This window comes from Lepidochelys olivacea (assembly GCF_965140295.1).
Source record: "Lepidochelys olivacea isolate rLepOli2 genome assembly, chromosome: 1".
NCBI lineage: Eukaryota > Metazoa > Chordata > Testudines > Cheloniidae > Lepidochelys > Lepidochelys olivacea.
In genome coordinates this window covers 16,556,131-16,577,164 of record NC_140411.1, presented here as the reverse complement: position 1 = coordinate 16,577,164, position 21,034 = coordinate 16,556,131, and the positions used below count along the sequence as shown (strand labels likewise).

At 43.5% G+C, this 21,034-nt stretch overlaps 1 protein-coding gene across 2 annotated transcripts; it reads left to right on the top strand.

Moving 5' to 3' along the window:
- Window positions 1-475: 475 nt before the first annotated feature.
- Window positions 476-20,795, top strand: LRRC32 (leucine rich repeat containing 32). 2 transcript variants are annotated; one of them, XM_084624815.1, is made up of 3 exons: window positions 476-595; window positions 9,995-10,082; window positions 14,997-20,795. In XM_084624815.1, the coding sequence occupies exons 2-3, from the start codon at window positions 9,999-10,001 to the stop codon at window positions 16,935-16,937; spliced, it is 2,025 nt and encodes a 674-aa protein (XP_084480941.1). In that variant the 5' UTR covers window positions 476-595; window positions 9,995-9,998; the 3' UTR covers window positions 16,938-20,795. The 2 variants fall into 2 exon arrangements, with proteins under 2 accessions (XP_084480941.1, XP_084480942.1); XM_084624816.1 differs by lacking the exon at window positions 476-595 and adding an exon at window positions 5,492-5,609.
- The last annotated feature ends 239 nt before the right edge of the window (window positions 20,796-21,034 follow it).

Genomic DNA, 21,034 nt, shown 5'->3' with positions numbered 1-21,034 from the left:
TCTCACTTGTAAATCCACTACAGGTAATTGAACTACTTCTGATTTACCCCAACTTAACGGACAGTATGATCTAGGTCAAGGTACCTGAAAATGAATGTAACATGAACCAGACACACATCTGTAAGACAGATACTATGAATTTACCTTTGAAATCTGCAAAGGGGATTTCTGGTGGTATTCGCAGAATGTTTCAATGTGTCAATATGAGAGGGGCGTTATTATCAGCTATGAACCTCCAGGAAATAAGCCAAGGTTAAGCAAGTGAAATAGAAAATGAAAAGAAGAGCAGAGGACTCACATTTAATTACTATGACTGAGGTCTATATTCACATGCTTACGGGAGCTTGGGAATAGGTTAGAGCAGATGACTGCTGAGCAATGAATTCAAGGGCCAGTCTATTGGGAGTATTTTTTTTTCTCTCAGTGACTTAAACTTCTCTCTGAGTTCTCAGAGTTTTTAGTCAGCTGGCCTGTAGCAGAGCTGCAACTTCCCCAAGGAAGCCCTTCCTCAACTTTCACTGGAGGGCTGTCGGGAGAGCCTGGGAGAGGAACGCTGCAAGCAGAAGGGAAGTCTCCTCCTTCATCCAAACAGCAGGTATGTACAGCAACGAGTTAAACTTTGATGTTGCTGGAAAGCTGAGCCAAACGTTTCTCTGACTGCAGGACAAAGTGGGGATTCAGTAACTTGGAGCTGCAGCCTTTTAAAAAAATATAGCACTGAGGATGAAGGCACTGTTTAAATGAAACAGATTTGTGCTTATGAATGGGCTGAATAACCGATCAAATGTACCACACAGTGGGCACGTTCCATACAGCTGTATGGCTAATTCATTGGGGAGCCTATTACAGTGGCTTGGATCCTTTAAGTTAAGGAAGCACTGGTAAGTTTTACAACAAAACGATTGTGATGTTTCCTCCGTCTTTTCACGACTAATGAAAATAGTAGTGAGACTTACTTAAACCCTTTGGGGCAAGGACAGCATGTCTGAAGGGGCTTGGTACAATCTGGGGGCTTCGGCAATATAGGTACGTATACTAATATTATAGAAAGTCTCCTGGCTCACAGTACTGGTATTGAATGCAGGGAAATGAGCCAGGCATCATGAGTATCCTAGCTCTTGTGCTGACTCACTATCCAGCCTTGGGCAAATCATTTAACCCCTCTGTAAGATGGGGATAGCAGTATTTAATTTACCTTTCATCACTGCTATTAAAAAGCAACCTTTAAACTTCCCACACAGTGGTAACCGGGTGCGAGACACCATTCTCAGCATAGAGGGAAACTGGTAGCTCAGAAGCCACTGTAGACAAATGAAGGTTTATGCTGACACTCTCCCCAGGAGGTTATGATTCTTGATTAACATTTGTACAATGCCTTGAAAATATGAATATGACAATGCCAAATATTCCTTTTCAAAATCTTCCTTCCTCTTTATGCTATGCCAGGGTTCACGTGGCCCTGCAAAGGCAATGAAAATGCCTATGTATAAAAACCTAAGAAAATACTCTTCCAAGTGTTGTTGTAGCCATGTTGGTCCAAGGATATGAGAGAGAGAAGGTGTGTGAGGTGAAGTTGGTCCAATAAAAAGACATTACCTCACCCAACTTCTCTCTCAAAGAAAATACTGTGAGAGCCAAACACTGCAGCCTCATTCATAAAAATATGTCTCCTAAACAAAGGTCCAGGTTAATCAAAACAGGAAACTTTTTTTGGTAATTGAAAAAGGGTTTTCAGTTATCTTAATATTATGAAATCTCTCCATTATTTACTTATCAGTTTGATTTGTTTTTTAAGCAAAGGGTTATGGCTTAGTGGGTAGATCAAATATTTTGGCCTTTTACCTGAAGAATGACACATTATTCCCAAGAGGGTTACTGGACACCGTCCCAGTCAAAGGTATCTGAAATTAATTTCCTGGTGTCATTTGATCTCCTCTAGGATTACAGAACACATACATCCGCCTGAATTTTTCTTTAAAGATTGAATTCGCTTGGAATAATAAATAAATAATAATAATACCTCCACCACCTTTGGTCAAAGGTCCATACTCTCTGTGTCATCTCTCTCTATTGATACACATCCAGAGATTATCTTCATAGTTATTTTTATTACGATAGAGCCACAGGGCCAACCATTGTGCTAGGCACTGTACATACTCAGAGCAGTAGAAGGCCCCTGTCCTGAAGACCGCACAATCTAAATAGACAGACATAGGGAGGGGGAAGGGGTACAACAAGCTTTTTTTTGGTGGTGGTGGGGAGGTTAAGGAGGAGATAAAAGGGAAGAGGATTGGGGGGACAGGGCAGGAGAGAAGAGGATAAACGAGTGTAGAGCTTCCCATGGGAGATTAGTCCAGTGCTGGGGCAGAGAACAGGTCTATGGTTGTCTCCCCACTCCTGCTCTTGGAGATTCATTTCTTAACAGACAGACAGACAGATAGTTTTTTCACTTCTCTAAGGTAATGTTCCTGGTACTTGAACTGAAAGTGACCCAAAGGAATAGAATCTTCGGTCTATTTGTTGTTCATGAAAGAGAGGGTCTGAGACCACTCTGTCCACAGTAAGGGTCTGATACCACTCTGTCCAGCTCTGAACAGAACCCAACCATCTACAGACAGACCCTGCACAGAAAGGACTTCTGAGGGTGCTGCATTAGAGAGTGATTAAACTAGTGATGGACAAACTCCAAAGGGCTGGAGGTTTGAGTCACATAAGCACCCAGAAGTATTAATGTTTCTCCAAAACCCTTGGAGATGTGCAACAGATCACTGGAAGTCTCATGAGAACCAGCTTCTGGGATTTCTGCTATTTCCTACTCCGGGTCATGCGGGGAGAAGACCACGAGAATGACCTTTGAAAGAAAGGAGTATCTGAATACACAACTCTGAGGGATGAACTGCTGAGTTCTAACCCCAGCACTGTCACCACATGCCTGATTCTGCTCCCACTGACGTCACTGGCAAAACCCAGTCGAGTTCACTAAGAGCTACAGTAGGCAGTGATTTGTGCTGTGGCCTTGGGATAATCACGTAGAGCCCAATTCCACAAGGTCACAGGTGCTCTCAACTTCCATTGACTTCATCAGGATATGAGGGCTCTCAGCCCCTTATGGGAATGAGCACTTGATCTTGCTGCCTCAGTTTCCCAATCTGCAAAATAAGGATAATATTTACTTTACATTACTGGGATCCTCAAGATATAACTAGCTAATGTCTTTACAGCACTTTAAAGATGTAAATTGCTAAGTGTCATTGCAACCAAATTCCAGAAGAGCAAATATTCACAAAAATAATGGCAGAGGGAGGTTACCCAAATGTTTCAGAATCTTTAAAACAGTTTGGTTTGAGATCTGTTCTAGGAATAGGCACATGGCTGAGCAGATTTCATGGACTTTCCCACAATGGTTGGTTCACCTCTGATAATGAATCCAAATTTCCCACAAGTGTAGGGTGACCAGATGTCTCGATTTTATAGGGACAGTCCCGATTTTGGGGGCTTTTTCTTACATAGGCACCTATAACTCCCTTCCCTCCTCCCCCCACACCCTATCCAGATTTTTTACACTTGCTATCTGGTCACCCTACACAAGCATGACAGTCGAACCCCCCTACATCCAGACTGCGGGCAATGTGAATTTTCACTTGCTCAGGGCATTGTCTTATCTTATGTGCCAATGGTGGAATTCACACAGCAGACAGTTCACTGCAGCTTGGATTGGGAAAGCTCCATTAGTCCACCTTCCAGGATCATTCCAAGAGCTGGTTAAAAACTTTTCGACAGAAGGGAAGCTTTCATGAAAAAAAATTCTGTTTCTGTAAAATATTTTCAGGGTTTTCTCAAAAGTCCCCAAATGTTTTGGTTTTTTATTTGGAAAAAACTAAAGAAAATCTGTGTTTGGGGTTTTTCAACAAACACCTGAACGATTTTAAAGAACATTTTCAAGGAAAATGTTTTGATGATGATGGGATAAATCATAAAGGGATGATTTAGCTGGGGTTGGTCATGCTTTGAGCAGGGGGTTGGACTAGATGACCTCCTGAGGTCTCTTCCGACCCTCATCTTCTCTGATTCTATGAAAATGAGAAATATTCATTTTTGGTAAATTTTTTCACAGGAAAAAAAATATTTTCCAGCCGGCCTTAATCGTTTCTGATAGCCCATTTTTTAGTGTCTTTTCCAGTCTAGCTCTAAAAGTCACATGGAGTGAGGCTCACACCACTTCTCTTGGGAGTTGTTTCCACAGTGGAATACATCTCACTGATCGGAAGCTTTCCAGTTAGATGTGATTTTCTCTTTCTCTGTTCATTATTCCTAATCATACCCCTGCGTGCCACATGAAATAATCTCTCTCCTCTCTTTGGTGCTTATGCCTTTCCTTCTCAGGGTGCCTTACAAAAAACAAACAAAACACCCAAAGCCCTACTCCAAAGAGCTTATTTTTGACCACAGGAAAAATATAGAGCAACATTCAGACAAGTGTGGGTTTGGAGACCACAATGGTGAAATCAGCATAGGAAGGAATTTGCAGCAATGGGGTTTTAAGTAGGAAAAGGCACCTGGAAGACAAATATTGGTCCAACCATAGGGGGCAGCATGAAATAATCCATATATAAACTAACTCACGGTAAATCTGAAATCACCATCATATCTTAATGTTAGATCTAAAATCTTCTTTTGAAATGAAAATATTTATTTGAAGGTCAGGCAGGCGGAACTATAAGTGGCCACAGAAATCAAACCGCTTGTCTAGATGCAGCAGGGCCCACCCCAGCAATCTTTAGTCACCCTTACTCACATGAGTAGTCCCATTTAAATCTACACCGATAAACCATCTAGGGTGTGTTCTAGACAACAATGAATTCCCATTTACTTCAGAGTTATATCAGGGCCCTCTGGACAAATCAATCAATAAGACGATTTGTTTGAGGAAGGATTACTCCAGTGAGTAAGGGTTCCAGGATCAAGGGCTTCACTTGCATCAGTATTGTATCTTCTCATTTATAATTCTGAAATCTCAATTTATTTTGTAAGATAGTGATTCAGGGACTTTGAGTTTGCCTGTCATATGCTCTGTGGCTCCTTTACAGCTCTTTAGGAATGTAACTCACAGACACAAAAACCTAAAGTAAACACACTGACTGATCCATACACAGAGTCAAGCAATGACATCTACAAAGAGAAGTCAAATATTTCTCTGGGCAAACACGGGGCCCAAACCTGAGAGCCTTGCTCAGTCAAAATTCCTGTATTTCTCAATTTGTGCTTTCCCCAAGTAGGCATTCCAGGACGAGTCCCCGAGTAGCTAATTTTCTTCTTAACACAGTGGTTGCTAGGACCCAGCAAACAACCAGGAGAGGAGTCAGAAGGGAGACAAGGGACATAATTTAAAGCAGACACTGTCCCAAATAAGGATATTTCCCTTAAAATGTCTCAGTTTCATCTCAGGCTGCAAAGTTACCAATGAAACCACTCCGTACTCTGAATGGGCAAGAGTGAACATAAGGGTGATCTAATCTGTGCTATGGCTGACTAAACTCTGTAGGGATGGATACGACTTTTTTTTTTTATAGCAGAGGGTGGGAATGCAAATAACTGACACATGAAACAAGGTAAATTAATATATTCACTCTGTTCTTAAAAACAGTAAACGCAAAAATGCATAGCACTAAGGAGCCTGGGGGTACATGGCCCTCTGTGTAGTTAGTGTGTGTCTTACGTATGTTAAAGGAATACACAATGCGGCTTTGCTTCTCTTTTCTTTAGTTTGGATGAGAAAAAATAGTAATAATTAATTGTCTATATTACAGAAATCTAATCTTGAAGGAATTGGGAGTTTGTTGTTGTCATTGCTAAATACAAATGGCAACATTTAACCTGTATTAATGTTTACTGTTTAATGCCAAAAAAAGAGGATTGCAGAGCTGGTTGTTAAGGCAATAGACTGGGACTCGGAGATCTGAGTTTAATTCCCAGTTCCTGTATGTCCTTGGGTGAGTCACTGACGTTATATGCCTCAATTTTCCTATCTGGGAAATGGAAATAATGATACTTCTTTTCTCCTGCACTTTGTCTGTCTCATCTGATTAGACATGCTGGCCCAGGTCCTAAGGTTTGGTATGGGATGGGAGAGGGGTGAATCTTATTCTCCAAAATTCATTCGTTGTCCAACTGTGGAGTGGGGAGCTGGGATGATACGAAGTCTAGGCGGAAAGTTGTAACATTAAAGATGCTTTGAGGCTCCACCCTGTTCCCGCTGAAAACAGTGGGGATTTCACTATAATGGGAGCGTGCTGGGACCGTAAATGAAACCGCCTGCACTGCAGGGAGTCCTGGTGCTAATAACAGCTCCCTTTATAGCAAGTTACTGTTTCAGCTGCTCCCAAGTTACTTTTGAAGATCCTGGGTTGTCAGCGCCATCAGCTCAGATGTAGGTGGTCGGGCTTTGTTAGTGGCTGCAGCACCGTGTGGGTCTTCAGCCACTCCGGCAGACTCCCCACAGATCCTGTGATGTCTATTCCTCTTGTACTTATTTACCAGGCAGTGGAGTGAGAAAGCAAAGGAGCTGCACTGATGAAAACTAGGCAAAGCAGGAGAAAGCGCCTCAGCCTGGTACTTGAATGGAAAGTGACCCAAAGGAATAAAATCTTCAGGTCTATTTTCAGAGTAACAGCCGTGTTAGTCTGTATTCGCAAAAAGAAAAGGAGGACTTGTGGCACCTTAGAGACTAACCAATTTATTAGAGCATAAGTTTCCACGATATGCATCTGATGAAGTGAGCTGTAGCTCACAAAAGCTTATGCTCTAATAAATTGGTTAGTCTCTAAGATGCCACAAGTACTCCTTTTCTTTTTCCAGGTCTATTTGTTGTTCATGAAAGAGAGGATCTGAGACCACTCTGTCCACAGTTAGCTACCCTGAACTTGATCGAATATGTGTGGTCTAGTGGTTAGAGCAGGAGACTAGCAATGGATTCTACTGCACTTGGATACCAATGTGGTAGTCACCTTAGAAATACGTAGGATGGACAGATTCCTTCCTCTGCAGCTGATTTACCCAAGGTCCCTCAGCAAGTCACTTAGCCACTCTGTGCCTCTTTTTCCCAGGGGAGGAAGAGCCCAGTCTCCAAGCCGGGTTCAGGCAGTGATTCATTACAGTTTGTGAAGCACTTTGAGATCTTTGGATTTGCAAAGTCCTTTTTAAGTGCAAAATATTATTACTGAAAGCACCCAAGTAAAATTCTCCCGCAGCGCTAATTTAATGGATGGAGTCCATCGCAGACAGGAAATACTCCGGGCTGCACTGTTTGGAGCCGTACCCCAGGATACATAAAAAACTGCCCTATAGGGGGCAGTTTCCAGCAGAGATTATTTATTTTATTTTTTTAGATATGAAAGATACCCGAGCAAAGCTCTGGGTGCCTCGCCATTATTTAAAGATCACAAATCATAAATATGCACGTCAGCCTTTCTTCCCCTTTCAAATCCCGCGGTGATCCCCCAGACAATCCCCTCTCCCCCTTCGACTCTTACTCCAAAACAACAAGTTCCTTTGGGTCACTTTCCGTTCAAGTACCAAAACAACAGATGAGTCCTGCAGCATGTTCAGAAGGTCAACAAATTTAGGCTCCTTTGAGCTGAGTGGGGAGAATTCCAGAGAATTCATGGAGAGCACTCTGCCAGCTGCTAATGTACAGCACCTGCCATTGAAGGGTTTGGGAGCACTTTGCCAACAGCAGTTAAAAGGCTTCAGAACACCCGCTAGAATACTGTCCCTATTTTAGAGATCGGGAAACTGAGGCACTGAGGACATTAAGAACCTTTGATCACAGTGCAGTGTTCAAGCCTAAAATAAAACCCACCGGTATCACAGCTCCCAGATTTCCACCCCACCCCTGATCAGACTCGACTGGAATGAGGAAAACATGCTCTAAAAACAGAGCAAGTCATAGGTGGCCTGAACTTCCCAGGATCTGTTTCCTGGAGTCATCCTTGCTGTTGCTCATGTGGTGAGGGACATGCAAAGTTACACTCACAGGAAGCCTAGGGACTGGTATAAAGAATCAAGCCAAACTATGGGGCAATGCTGTGGCAAAGAGAAAAAGCAAACAGAACTGTGAATGACGCTCAAAAGGGAAGTGATTTGTACTGGCTGGGGGCTAGGGCCCAAAAGAGGATTTCTAGCAGACTTAGCTAAAATTTCCCCAGGAAGCTCCCAGGCCTCACATCCTAGTGCAGTGGTTCTCAACCAAGGGTCCGCAGCCCCTCAGGGGGCCGTGAGCCGGCTTCAAGGAACCATGGGGCCAAACAGCTGAAGCCTGGCACCCCGAGCTCTGGCACCCCTGTGGGACTGAAAACAGGAGCCCGAGCCCTAGTACCCCCATGGAGATGAAGCCCAGCACCCTGAACCCTAGCACCCCCAAGGGTCTAAAGCCTCGAGCCCTAGTGCCCCCCTGTGGGGCTGAAACCAAGAGCCCTGAACCCACCCCTGCCGGGCCCTGGAGGTTTTATAGCATGGGGTGTGGGGAGACCTCAGAAAGAAAAAGATTGAGAACCCCTGCCCGAGTGCACCTGTTTGCACCACTCTTCATCTGGCAACTAGAGCCACTTTGCACTGATGCACCAAAGACAGTTTGCCTGTTAGCCAATATGTCCTTTAAAAACTAATTCAGCTAAGGGAGTTCCACCATCTGTGAATGACTCCACCTGTTCAGCCTCGAGAAACTCAAGAAATGGAGGAATTTCCTGAAAGAGTTGTCATGTTTATGACAGAGGCTGTAATAAGGGTGTGTTCTTTGAGATCAGAGCAGGGGCCTTGGATCTAGGATTGGTGAATTATATTCACAGCTCTGCCACTGATTAAACTCAATCTGCCTTGAGCAAGGCACTCAGCCTCTGTGCCTCAGTTTCCCCATCTGAAAAGTGGGAATACTACTATTACTAACCTTCAGTATCCAGGGGGAGTTTGGGGCAGGGGAGGTTATCTCCTTCCTCTGAAGCATCAGGAATGGCCACATCTGGAGATGGAACACTGGATGGGGAGGACCTCGGCTCTGAGGTGGCACCAAGCATTCTCTCTCACAGGTGCTTGGCTGGCTGATTCTTGTTCACATGCTCAGGGTCGAATTGATTGCCAAATCTGCGGTCAGGAAGGAAGCTTTCCCCAGGTCGATTGGCATGTGGGTGTGGGTTACTTGCCAGGATTATCTGGGTATATTTCACAGACTCATTTCCCTGCCTTTGTGGGGGCCTCAGCCACTGGTGCAACTTGGTCTCTCCTATTCTCTGCCTGTGGCACAGAATAGTCCAGTCTCCAGTGGTCTCATTCCAGTTGTGGGGCTATTGTGCAGGCACTGGGTGGTATTGGTGACCTGTGATATACAAGTCAGACTACATGTTCTGATGGTCCCCTCTGGCCCTATGATTGTATGGTACCTTGCCAGGGTCTGGTGTGACTTCATTAACATGTTTGTAAAGCTCTTCCAGGTCCTGGGAGGAGAGGTGCTATAAAAGTGGAGACTATTATAATCATATCATTTGTTGAGCACCACCAGTGTGCGCAGGTGAAGACAAAGGAGAGATAGGGCCAGATTTACAAGGGCGATGATCATCCACTAGCTGCCTTGAGAACAACAGAGCTACTGAATGCTGAGCACTTTTGAAAGCCTGATCACTTGCTTAGGTGCGTAAGTGGAAGCTGTCAGGTGCCATGGTGTTTGAAAATCTGGCTGACAGTCTAAGATATGCAACACAGTGGGCAAGCCATAGAAACGTTCAGTCTTAGAGCTTTCCTGCCAGCTCTCCTACTTCATAATGCTCCCTTCTCTGCTGGAATGGGCCAGAGGGCTTTGCAAATGAAGCGAGCTCAGAGGTGGGGTAAGTTATTCTACTATGTATGCAAGTCCCTGTGCCAATGGCTGGTGCGGACCCTGCTGTCCAGTGGCTGCCAAGACTTAACACCCTGTTTAGCTTGAACCCGTCTTTGCTTTTCCCTGCAGAGCCATGAAACTGTATCTTTTACTCTTCCTGGCAGCGAACGGAGGGATCTCTAGCCATCGGCCCTTGGAAGAGTCACCCTGTGAAATGGTAAGAGATTCCCCAAGGACGAGCCATCTCCTCTTTCACGTCTCTCCTTAATTATTAGTCGTACCATTCTAGTAGCACATAGAGGCCCTAAATGAGCCTGGGACCCCGATGACATGGGTGCTGCAAACATGTAGTAACTGACAGTCTCTGCCACAAAGAGCTTACAATCTAAGGGTCTGTCTGCACAGCAGCCGGGCGATGTGATTCCCAGCTTGGGTAGAAGTACACGTGCTACCTCTGCTCAAGCTAGCAATGTGGCTGAGGGGCCTGGGCTAGCCACCCATGTACAGTCCTGTGCCAAATCCTGGGTACGTACTCGGGTGGCTAGCCTGAGCTGCCAGCCACCCGAGTGCCTCCACGGCCGCACTGCTCTATTTTAGCGCCCGAGCTCATGTAAGGCCGACAGACCCTGGTTATCAGTGGGCAGGATTGAACCTGGGACCTTGGGAGCGAAATGCGTTAGCCGCAAGCCACATGGCTCTTAGCTAAAGCGGTAGCAGTCTCATTAATCTCTCAGTGGTCTCGGTGCCATCAGAGGGGCACAGACCACCACACCCAGGAGGCATGTGGGTTACACTCGCACAGAGCCAACGCACAGATCTCTAGCAGAGCTGGGAATTACACCTCTCAGCTGCTGTGCAGACAGACCCTACATGGGCAAGACAAGCATAAGGTGGGAGAAAGGAAAGATTTTTATCCCCATTTTATTGCTGGGGAACGGAGGCACAGAAATATTAATTGACTTCCCCAGAGTTGCACAGGAAGTCTGTGGCAGAGCCAGGAAGATATCCCAGATTTCCTGAGTCCCATTCCAGCATCTTACGCACAAGGCGATCCCTTCTTAAAAAAGGAACTTCTTCTGTGACATGAACAAACCCCACGGCTCCCTCTAGGGCAGTGGTTCTCAAAGCCGGTCTGCCCCTTGTTCAGGGAAAGCCCCTGGCGGGCTGGACTGGTTTGTTTACCTGCCGTGTCCGCAGGTTCGGCCGATCATGGCTCCCACTGGCCGCGGGTCACCGCTCCAGGCCAATGGGGGCTGGGGGAAGGGCGGTCAGCATGTCCCTTGGCCCGCACCGCTTTGAGAACCACTCGCCTAGAATGACCGTGAGCCCCATTCTCCCGTCACTTACACTGGTTTAACACTGACTTCAGTGGAGTTGTTCCTGACTTATGCTGGGTGTGAGGTCAGAATCAGGCCCACTTAGAGACAAAACCCAAAACCTCTGTCTCCAAAGCATGATTTGTCCCACAGAATTTTTTTTAAACACCTTATATCAGAATGTATATGTTATGCACAGATGAACTGGTTCTCCTCTCCCTCCTTCCCTTTACCCCGATACAGCTGACAGTAAAGGGGAGTTTAAAAATACTCCTCTACTACTTTAAATGTTGAAGCTGTTCAGCACAAATCCTCAAGAATTTCCAAAATAGGGAAAAGAATAATTTGCTGGCTGTGCAGATCTCCCTTATGGGACTCATTCCTCTCCTGCTGTACTTATGCACTTCCTGAATTCAGGGAAATTAGGGTCTAGCATACAAAAAGAACTTGGGAAGGTGGCTGGATCTCTCCCTTATTGGCTGGAGAGAAAGAAATGATGAAACCACTGTAAACATGACACTTTTGGTCCCATGCATCCCAGACATGCGAACTCAGGATGACACACACCATAAATCTAATAAGGGCTTACCCCCTGCCCTTATTTTGATGGGTTGTAGATCAAGCTGATTCCTTGAGAAGTAAATATTGGCTGATTTCCGCAACCCCACTGTAAACCTCACTCTTCCAGGCAAAGGAAGAGTCCAAAAAAGTTTTGATCTGTTTAGTGCAACTGGGATACATTTGATGCTGACAAAACACTCTGTAGTCAGAGCCAAGTTCTCATCTAGTGTCAATTGACACCGCACCATTAATCTCAATGGAGTTATACTGGTCTACACTGGCTGAGAATCTGGCCCAGTGAGATAAGACAGGGTCCAAATCCAAACACAGTTCAGCCCAGATTAACTTTGATAGCGAGAGCAATTGGCATTCCCTGTTATTTCACAATGTGATGTTTCACAAATCACTCTTCCTGTGATGACATCTTTTGACTAGAGGAAGGCCATAGCTGGAATCTTTTATCCAACCCATCCCGAAGACTGATGGTTCATAAAACTGGACCCAGCTCTGAATCGCAAGGGTATTTGTTTGGCAACATCACAACTCAGTTAAAGAGGTATTTCAAAATCAACCCCCCCAAATTCCCTTATGGGTCATTGCAGAGAAGAGACAAAGGGCCAGATTCTCAGCTGCTGTAACTCAGCACCAATATACACAAACTGAGGATCTAGGCCAAAGCCTTGTATTCAACACCCAAACTTTAGTGTCTAGGATGAGATGGGACCAAGATCCAAACCACCCTGGTTTTAGTTTTGTTAAAGAAAAGGCAGCTTCTGGCTCCAGCCCCAAAAATGACCAGCTGGAGTTGAGTGGCAGAGTTTGAATCTGAATCCAAACTTCCCCACACTTCAGAATTGTTGGGCCAATTTTTATCTAATAACCACCTTTTCTATGTGGAGCAGATGTTGACTTTCTCACTCTTAGCACTGCAGGCCACTGTACTTTAAAACTAACAGCTGCCAGAGCTGAGGAGGAAGGAACGCGAGCCCAGAAGATGACAGCTTTGCTAATGCTCATTCAAATGCTATTCTTTCTGGCTCCTGAGTTTTCTTCATCCCACTCCCAACCCCTTCCTTAGCTGACTGAATAAGGCCTCCTCCCTACCCCCCCCCCCCGGCTAGATCCTTTGGGCCTCTGGTCACCTTTCAGCTCAAGTGAGCCACTCTAAAGTCTTGGTGAGAAGGCGCTAATGGCTCAGAGAAGCCAGGATGCATCCCCTTCCCCTTCCTGGGGATTTAGCTGCTCTGGGTGGATTTGGGGTTCAAATTTCAATATGCGGGTCACTTGGGAGCTTTCAGAGAGCTTTGCCATGAGGGGAGCACCGCGCAGCAGCCTGGCTGTAGCTGGAGTCCAGCCCTGGCTGAGGGGTTTCATTTGTCTGGCATATTTATGACAAGCCACACATCCGGCAACGTGCACTCTCCATTACTCACATGCGTAAGTGATTCACAAAACACTGGATGTTACCCAGATTCTCGTAAACATCCCAGAGGCTTCATCCTCCTCTCCCCCTCCAGCTTGTGTGAAACAGATGTTTGGAGGAGAGATTTTTGTTTTAAAGGCTAACACACAGCCTTGCTTCATGACGGTTAGCTCCTAGTCCTCCATATAAGAATAATTAGAGGGATTCAGCAAGCAGTTTGACCCAGAGGATCCCGTGACCTACATGAATAGATAGATACCTATTTAGATAGCGTAGATGCTTACTAAGCATTTTGGACTCTGCTCCAATCTTGCTGCTGGGTGTTAATTTTAACAGCACAATGTGTACGCCTTACACTTACACCAGGCCTTTTAGCCCCCTGCTCCCAAAATTCCTTGCAAATTATGGCTCATATTTTGCCCTTGGGTTCATACTTGAAGCTCCCTATCAACTGCATTCAGACTAGGGTGACCAGACAGCAAGTGTGAAAAATCGGGACGGGGGTGGGGGGTAATAGGTGCCTATATCAGACAAAGCCCCAAATATCGGGACTGTCCCTATAAAATTGGGACATCTGGTCACCCTAATTCAGACCCACACATCCGAGAGAAGAAACTGACTTTGATGTATGGGTATTAATTTACCAGCTGCTTTAAAGCATCCCTTAAAAGGCCACACCCTTTACGCATCCCGATTTCACCCTGAGCTATACCAGTGAGAGCGGCAGCATGTGTGAATCCCTCCACATGCCATTTGCCTGCTGTATTCCTTCTAGTCCACATGTAACAGTGTGCACCAAACTGGTCAGCAGGCCAAAAGAAAGAAGCTGTTGCCTTGGAGAAAGCACAAACATAGAAGGACAGAGGTCTGGATCAAGTGGAGGGAGTTTGAGGTGAGATGTAGAAATGTTTTGGGATGATTTAAAGACGGATTGCTTAGCTAAACAGTGGTTACGGAGAGATGTGATTACAATCTACAAATATTTGAAGGGTGTAAATAACAAGACGAGGGGTTGTTTATTTAGGGCTGGATTCCGATAGACTTCCCCTCGATGAGTAGTACCGTACTTTGAGACTAATCCCACTGAAGTCAATGGAGCTAATTATGGAGTATTATTCATTTAATTATTCATAATATATATTAATACTTATTTTATAGTTTAATTATTCATAATACTTATTAATTTAAGGCAAAGTGGCAGAATCTGGTTTATTATGAGGCACGATGGGGTAGTCATGAAATTATGCCAGGGAAGTTTAGGCTGAATAAATATCAGGGAAAAGTGTTTGAGTGCAAGGTCTAATAGACAGTGGAATAGTCTCAAGGGAAGTGATGGGACCCACCATTCAGGACCTTTAAAACTAGACTGGATGAAAGGTACAAAGTGAACTAATCCTGTGCTGGCTAGCGGATGGGTTAGATGATCTAATGGATCCTCTCCAGCTTGAACTTTTATGATGCCAGATCTCAAAAATCAAAGGACCCAATTCTCTTCTCTCTTAGGGGTAATCTACATGGGGGAATTTACTGGCATAATTATACCGATACAATGATACTGCTGTAGTTACCCTAGTATAACTCCCTACATGGGAATTCTTCCTGCAGTACAAGTCAAGAGTATCTCCGTTGAAATGAAATGAAAACCCACCCTACATTGTGAAGAAATTCAGATTTCCTGTTGCCTGAATAGAGAACAGCATAGTACGACGAATTGCAAAGAAAAGGAATATAATCAGATTCTGAATATTATGTTGTCTTTATACTGTATGAAAAGCCATTGAGCATCCCATAAGTGGTAACCAGGACTCCCTGTTCTCTTTCTTTTCTGCAGATAAAGATGAAGGCATTTTGTCATGGCAAAAAGCTTCACCAAATCCCTCCAGAGCTCCATCCAAACATAAATAAAATAGATTTGTCTGGAAATCAGATAAAAAATATCTCTGAGAAGCCACTGACATTTTATACCTCGCTCCAGCATTTGGATTTAAGATCCAACCAAATAAGTTTCATTGAGCCTGGAGTCTTCACACACATGACAAGCCTGATGGAGGTAAATTTAGCCAATAACCAGTTAGATGAGTTGGCTCAGCATAGGACACCGGGGGTTGGACTTTTACCAGAGATCAGAACACTGGACTTGTCCCACAACAGACTTTACAATGGAATGGCTGAATATTTTATACACAAAGCACCATCACTTCAGTATCTTTCCTTGGCAGAAAACAGCATTACTGTGATATTGCGCAGGATGTTTCAGGGGTCTCCAGCTCTTGTTGAGGTTGACCTCCACAGTAATATCATCATGGAAATAGAAGAAGGTGCCTTTGAAACTCTGGTGCATCTCACCAAGCTCAATCTCTCCATGAACTCGATCACTTGCATCTCAGATTTCAACCTCAGACAACTGCAGATACTCGACCTCAGTAGGAACAGCATTGAGACTTTTCATACCACAGAGTCAAAGGAAGAGTATAACCTGAGGTGGCTGGATCTTAGTGAGAACAAGCTACTGCGCTTCCCAGTTTTCCCCCAGGTGAACAAGCTGGCGTATCTGAATTTATCTAAGAATTTAATGCAGCTTACTGCAGACTCTGCTCACAATGAGATGGACTATATGGAAAGGGACTGGCTAGAAGCTCCTTTTCATCTTCTGGATCAGAAGCAAAATACAAACACAAGTTCTCTGTATCTATCCCAGCTTTTATATTTAGACTTAAGTTATAATGAGATCAAATCCATCCCAAATGAGTTCTTTGAGTCAATGTCCTCCCTTCGGTTTCTCAATCTCAGTAAAAATTGTCTCCAGACATTCACAGTAAACTATGACAGTGCATTGATCTCACTAGCCATCCTTGATTTAAGCTTCAATGCTTTGCAGAATCTCTTACTAGATGCCAGCACATTGACTAATTTACATGAGCTCTACATTCAAAACAATCATCTTCAAGCCCTCCAATTTGATATCTTTGCAAGCCTTCCCAGCATCAAATTGCTTAATCTCCAGAGTAATAATATTAGCTTTTGCAGCATGTATTCAGGATTAGCTAAACAAAGGCTTCCTGGAGAGGAGACTGGTTGTGTATCATTTGTTGACTTCCCTGCTCTTAGGTACTTATATCTAGCTGACAACATGTTGAAGAATTTACCAATATATGCTTTTTACAAGACTTCAATAATTCTCCTGGAGCTCTCCATGAACCAAGGACTGCAAATAGAGGCTAAAGCACTATCAGGACTGGAGACATCTCTTGAGTATTTGAATTTACACGGCAATGGCATGACAGTTTTAAATATTGACCTGCCTCGTTTTCATCATCTTAAACATTTAAACCTGTCGGAAAATCAGCTGAGCTGGTTACCCAAATGGGGTAGTGATGCTTCGTTGGAAGTTCTGGATCTACAGAAAAACAGTTTTAGTAATCTACAAAGCAGTAACATTTTAGCATTAGAGAACTCTCTTAAAAACTTATATCTTGCTGGAAACCCACTCAGCTGCTGTGGAAATGTCTGGCTCTCATCTATAATCCATAATAAAAATGTAGAGATCCCTGGTGTAGAGCAGATAACATGCCAGCACTCCAAGAGCTTTGGGTACCAAGAAGAAATTTATATTAGCAACGTAAGACCAGAAGTCTGTGAAAAAGAGGATCTAAAGAAAATCAACTTGCTTATTATACTAACGGTTGCATTAGTTTTATCAGTGATCATCATTGGACTGGGTTCATTCTGCTGCTTCCGCAGACAAAAGTTTAGCCAGCAATTTAAAGCATAGCACACGCATGAACTTAACGAGAAATAAAATCAGGGTGCTACACTGAAAACATAGAGAAATGAAGGGTCCAATTCTTGCCTGTGATTTAACTGTGGATTTTAGGCCAGTTTTTAATCTGCTCTCAGTTGCACCAGCATCGTTTCTTGGGGTTGCAGCAACAAAGTAACTGAGAAGAGAATTTGTCATATTTTGCACTTGTTCCATGCTCATGCAGACCTGTGAAAGCTTGCTCATCAGAAGCGGAGAATCACATAAACCTGTGCTCGTTTAAGGTTTGTGGAACTTAAACCAGCCAAAACTCTTTTGGGCACTACAAACTTTTCACTGAAATGCTAAGCCAGCTTTTTGGTGCCTCTGGATAGGGAGAATCCCCTCCCGCCCCATGCCAAGGCTGCATATCATGGTTTAATGGTCATTTGTGTGACAACACTTGGGGATCTCATCACAGTCGACAGGCAGGATGACTCCTCATGCACCTTTGCAAAACTTCCCAAACCCACATGCTTCAGCGAAACCCATCTCTTTGATTTGGGGTTTTGCTCTTTCATAACAGGTTTGAGGCAGTTCAACTCTTAAAGCTAAACTCAAGGGAAGTGAACCCACACGACCCAGGACCAGGGAAAAACAAAGTCTGACCCTTCTCCCTTTGAAGTCAATTGCAAATCTCCCACTCATTCCAATGTGAACAGGATTAGACTAGTGATCTCAAGAACAACAACTTCACAGAGATCTGTGGAGCTCATGACAGCTACTGAAGCTATGCGGTTGTTTGTGAGGATCAAACCAAGGACCTTCAGTATCAAAACCACAGGTGTCTAATGCTTGTGTTAAAGGAGAGCTCAATTAGTTAGCAGCGGGCTGTTACATTCAACAGGACTAGCTACTACTGGGAGACATGATTACGCATATGAAACTCAGTGTATTATGCCTATACCACAAGATGTGATAGACATTTGCACTGAGTATCACAGTTACACAGTTCAGCTCAGAGAGGAGGAATGTCTCCATAGTGTGCAATATATATTTATCTGGTTTTAATGTGAAAAAATTCATTTCTTTGGCAACCACATTATTTAAAAAAAAAAAATCTCCCTTAGAGAATGAATTTCAACCAGTAAATATTAGACCTAAATGTTTATTTGTTTAGAAACAGCAATTTAACACACACTGCATACAGTTAGCTTTCAATGCATGAAGTAAACAAAAAAAAGTATAAAACAAAATAATTATAGTCCAGTCCTTCTAGATGGAATTTTTTTTTTAACCTCAGGTGTATAAAGGTCCATGGATGGCTTTGCAGATTAACTTCATAGGTCCTTTGCCAAGGACTCAAAAAGGCAACCAATACCTGTTGGTGGTTGTCAATCCTTTTTCAAAGTGGGTAAAGGCATTTCCTCTAAAGGCCAATACTGCAAAAGCTGCAGCCAGGGTCCTAGTAAAGCAAGTCGTCTCTCAATGGGAATCACATTTTACTGGACAGTTCTTTATGAACTGCTTTAAATTAATGAAAGTCCTGCAAAAACTACACATGCCACAAAAACCACAGTCATCTGGGATGGTGAAACAAACCAATCGAACTCTAAAAGTAATGTTTAAAAAACTGGTTAATGCCAATAGGCATAACTGGAACACACTCATGCCTCTAATTCTAATGGCACTGAAAGTGACACCAGCTGCGTCTAGTAATAAAACACCCTTTAAGGTAATGACAGGCAAAAGCATGCAACCACCAAAACATTTAATTTGGCACACCAGCGGCACTCAATTAAAAAAAACCAAAAAACAAAATAAATGCCTACCTGCAAAATCTGCAAAAATGTTTAAATCAGGTCCACTTGCAGGCAGCTACTAAACTGGAAAAATCCAAACAAAAGGCAAAGGCCTACTTTAACAAAAAAAACCAAACACATACTTAAAAAATTGAAAGCCAAGTAATGCTGTTATCTTACAAAGCACCAAAGCAAAGTGTGGAGAAAGTAAATAAGGAAGTGTTATTTACTCCTTCTCATAACACAAAAACTTGGGGTCACCAAATGAAATTAATAGGCAGCATGTTTGAAACAAACAGAAGGAAGTATTTTTTTCACACAACACACAGTCAACCTGTGGAACTTCTTGCCAGACGATGTTGTAAAGGCCAAGACTATAACAGGGTTCAAAAAAGAACTAAATAAGTTCATGGAGGATAGGTCCATCAATGGCTATTAGCCAGGATAGGCAAGGATGGTGTCCCTAACCTCTGTTTGCCAGAAGCTGGGAATGGGCAATAGGGGATGGATCACTTGATGATTACCTGTTCTGTCATTCCCTCTGGGGCACCTGGCAGTGACCACTATCGGAAGACAAGATCCTGGGCTAGATGGTCTGACCCAATATGGCTGTTCTTATGTTCTTATGACTCCAGGGCAAAATCTCCATAATCAACAAGGCAGAATTTCCTAGTCATGTAACATGTTTAATACTAGTGCCTGAATCCTAGAAGTCCATCTTCACTTGTACCCTACATTGTAGCTTGAGTCAGGCACCTTCCTCTAAAGAACAGAAGAAAATCCAAATATCCCTAATGTAAATCAAAAGTGGGATTTTCAAAGGCCTGCAGCATTGGCCTAACCCAGCTCCCACGACAATCAACAGAAGTTTTACTATTGACTTAAATCTGCTCTGCTCCTTTTTAGGCCAACACTGACGCTTTGGAAACTGTTAGATTCTTAAGGCCTGATTCTGATCTCACACCAGATTTACAGTATGGCTGAGGTCATTAACACCTGATTTACACCTGTGTCCATGAGAGGACAATTACCTGGGTCAGTGGTGGGGGGCAGGGTAGAGAGCAAAAGAGTTTGTCTAAGACCATGTCTACACTACCAGTTGTCAACAAAACGTATGTCGCTCAAGGGATTGGGGAAAAAACCACTCCCGTGATGCATCAGTACAGTTGTGCCACTGTAAACTCTCTAGTGTAGACGTAGCCTGGGGCTATGTCTACACTGGCAATTGAATGACAAAACTTTTGTCATTCAGAGGTGTTCACCCTCTTTCCCCCGAAAGACAAAAGTTTTTGCCAGGGCAAGTGCCAATGTGAACAGCGCTTTGTTGGCAGGAGAGCTCTCCTGCCGACAACGCGAATGCCGCTCATTGTGGGTAGAAGTATTTTGTCAGCAAATGAGCCGACAAACAGCGGCTACACTGCCTGACTTCTAGTTACATGGCTGTGTCACTAAAAGCTGGGTAGTGTAGACAAAGCCTAAGTGTAGAAGAATACACCTAGTCCCAGATCCTTGTTCACAACAGTAGTCCTGTTGACTCCCCAAAAAAGTATGGGACCATGAAGAAAGAATTAGGCCCTGAGTTTGCAATGGGATTAATCTGGCCAGCCCATTATGTTTATACATGAAGTATATAAGAGGAAAAACAGAAATATTTCCTATACTATATGAGAATATCAAATTCACCCCCATTTGAAGAAATACATGTGGACCAAGAGTCTGACCAACTCCTACTGAAATCAATGAGACTCTTTCAATTGACTTCCAGAGGAGTTGGATCAAGCCCCAAGACTCCATGCATAGGCCATTGCAAACTGTTGTGCATTATAACATATAAGAATCAAATGGTCAAACAGCACTGGAGAGCTAACTGAAATCTACCCAGGTAAGGAAATTCAGATTTAAAGTATTGCTCTGCTTCCAACATGCCTCATTTTTTCCCAGCTACTGAATGTCAAAAGTAACACACAACAGATAGTTGTATCGTTCTATTTTTAAAAGGAATTCTGTAAGAAATTGGCTTGTAGAATTTGTTGTAGGATTTGTACAACAGAATCATCTTCGGGCTCTGTAAAATATTTAGAAATGTGAATATATTAAAGCAACATTTTGCAATACTCCAGAGACAAAAGTTCATGTCTTCATATTCATTTTTGATAGATTGAAACTTAAGCTTTTATGTTTATTCTAGAGCAGAGGTAGCTGTGCCATAATTAAGGTTTTCAACTTCAGCTTCCATTATAAAGTGAAAATGAAGCACCACTATAACTTGGCTGGTAAAATTCATTTGGCCTGAAAGTTACCAGACTTGGGGCCTGATTTCTAAGCCCA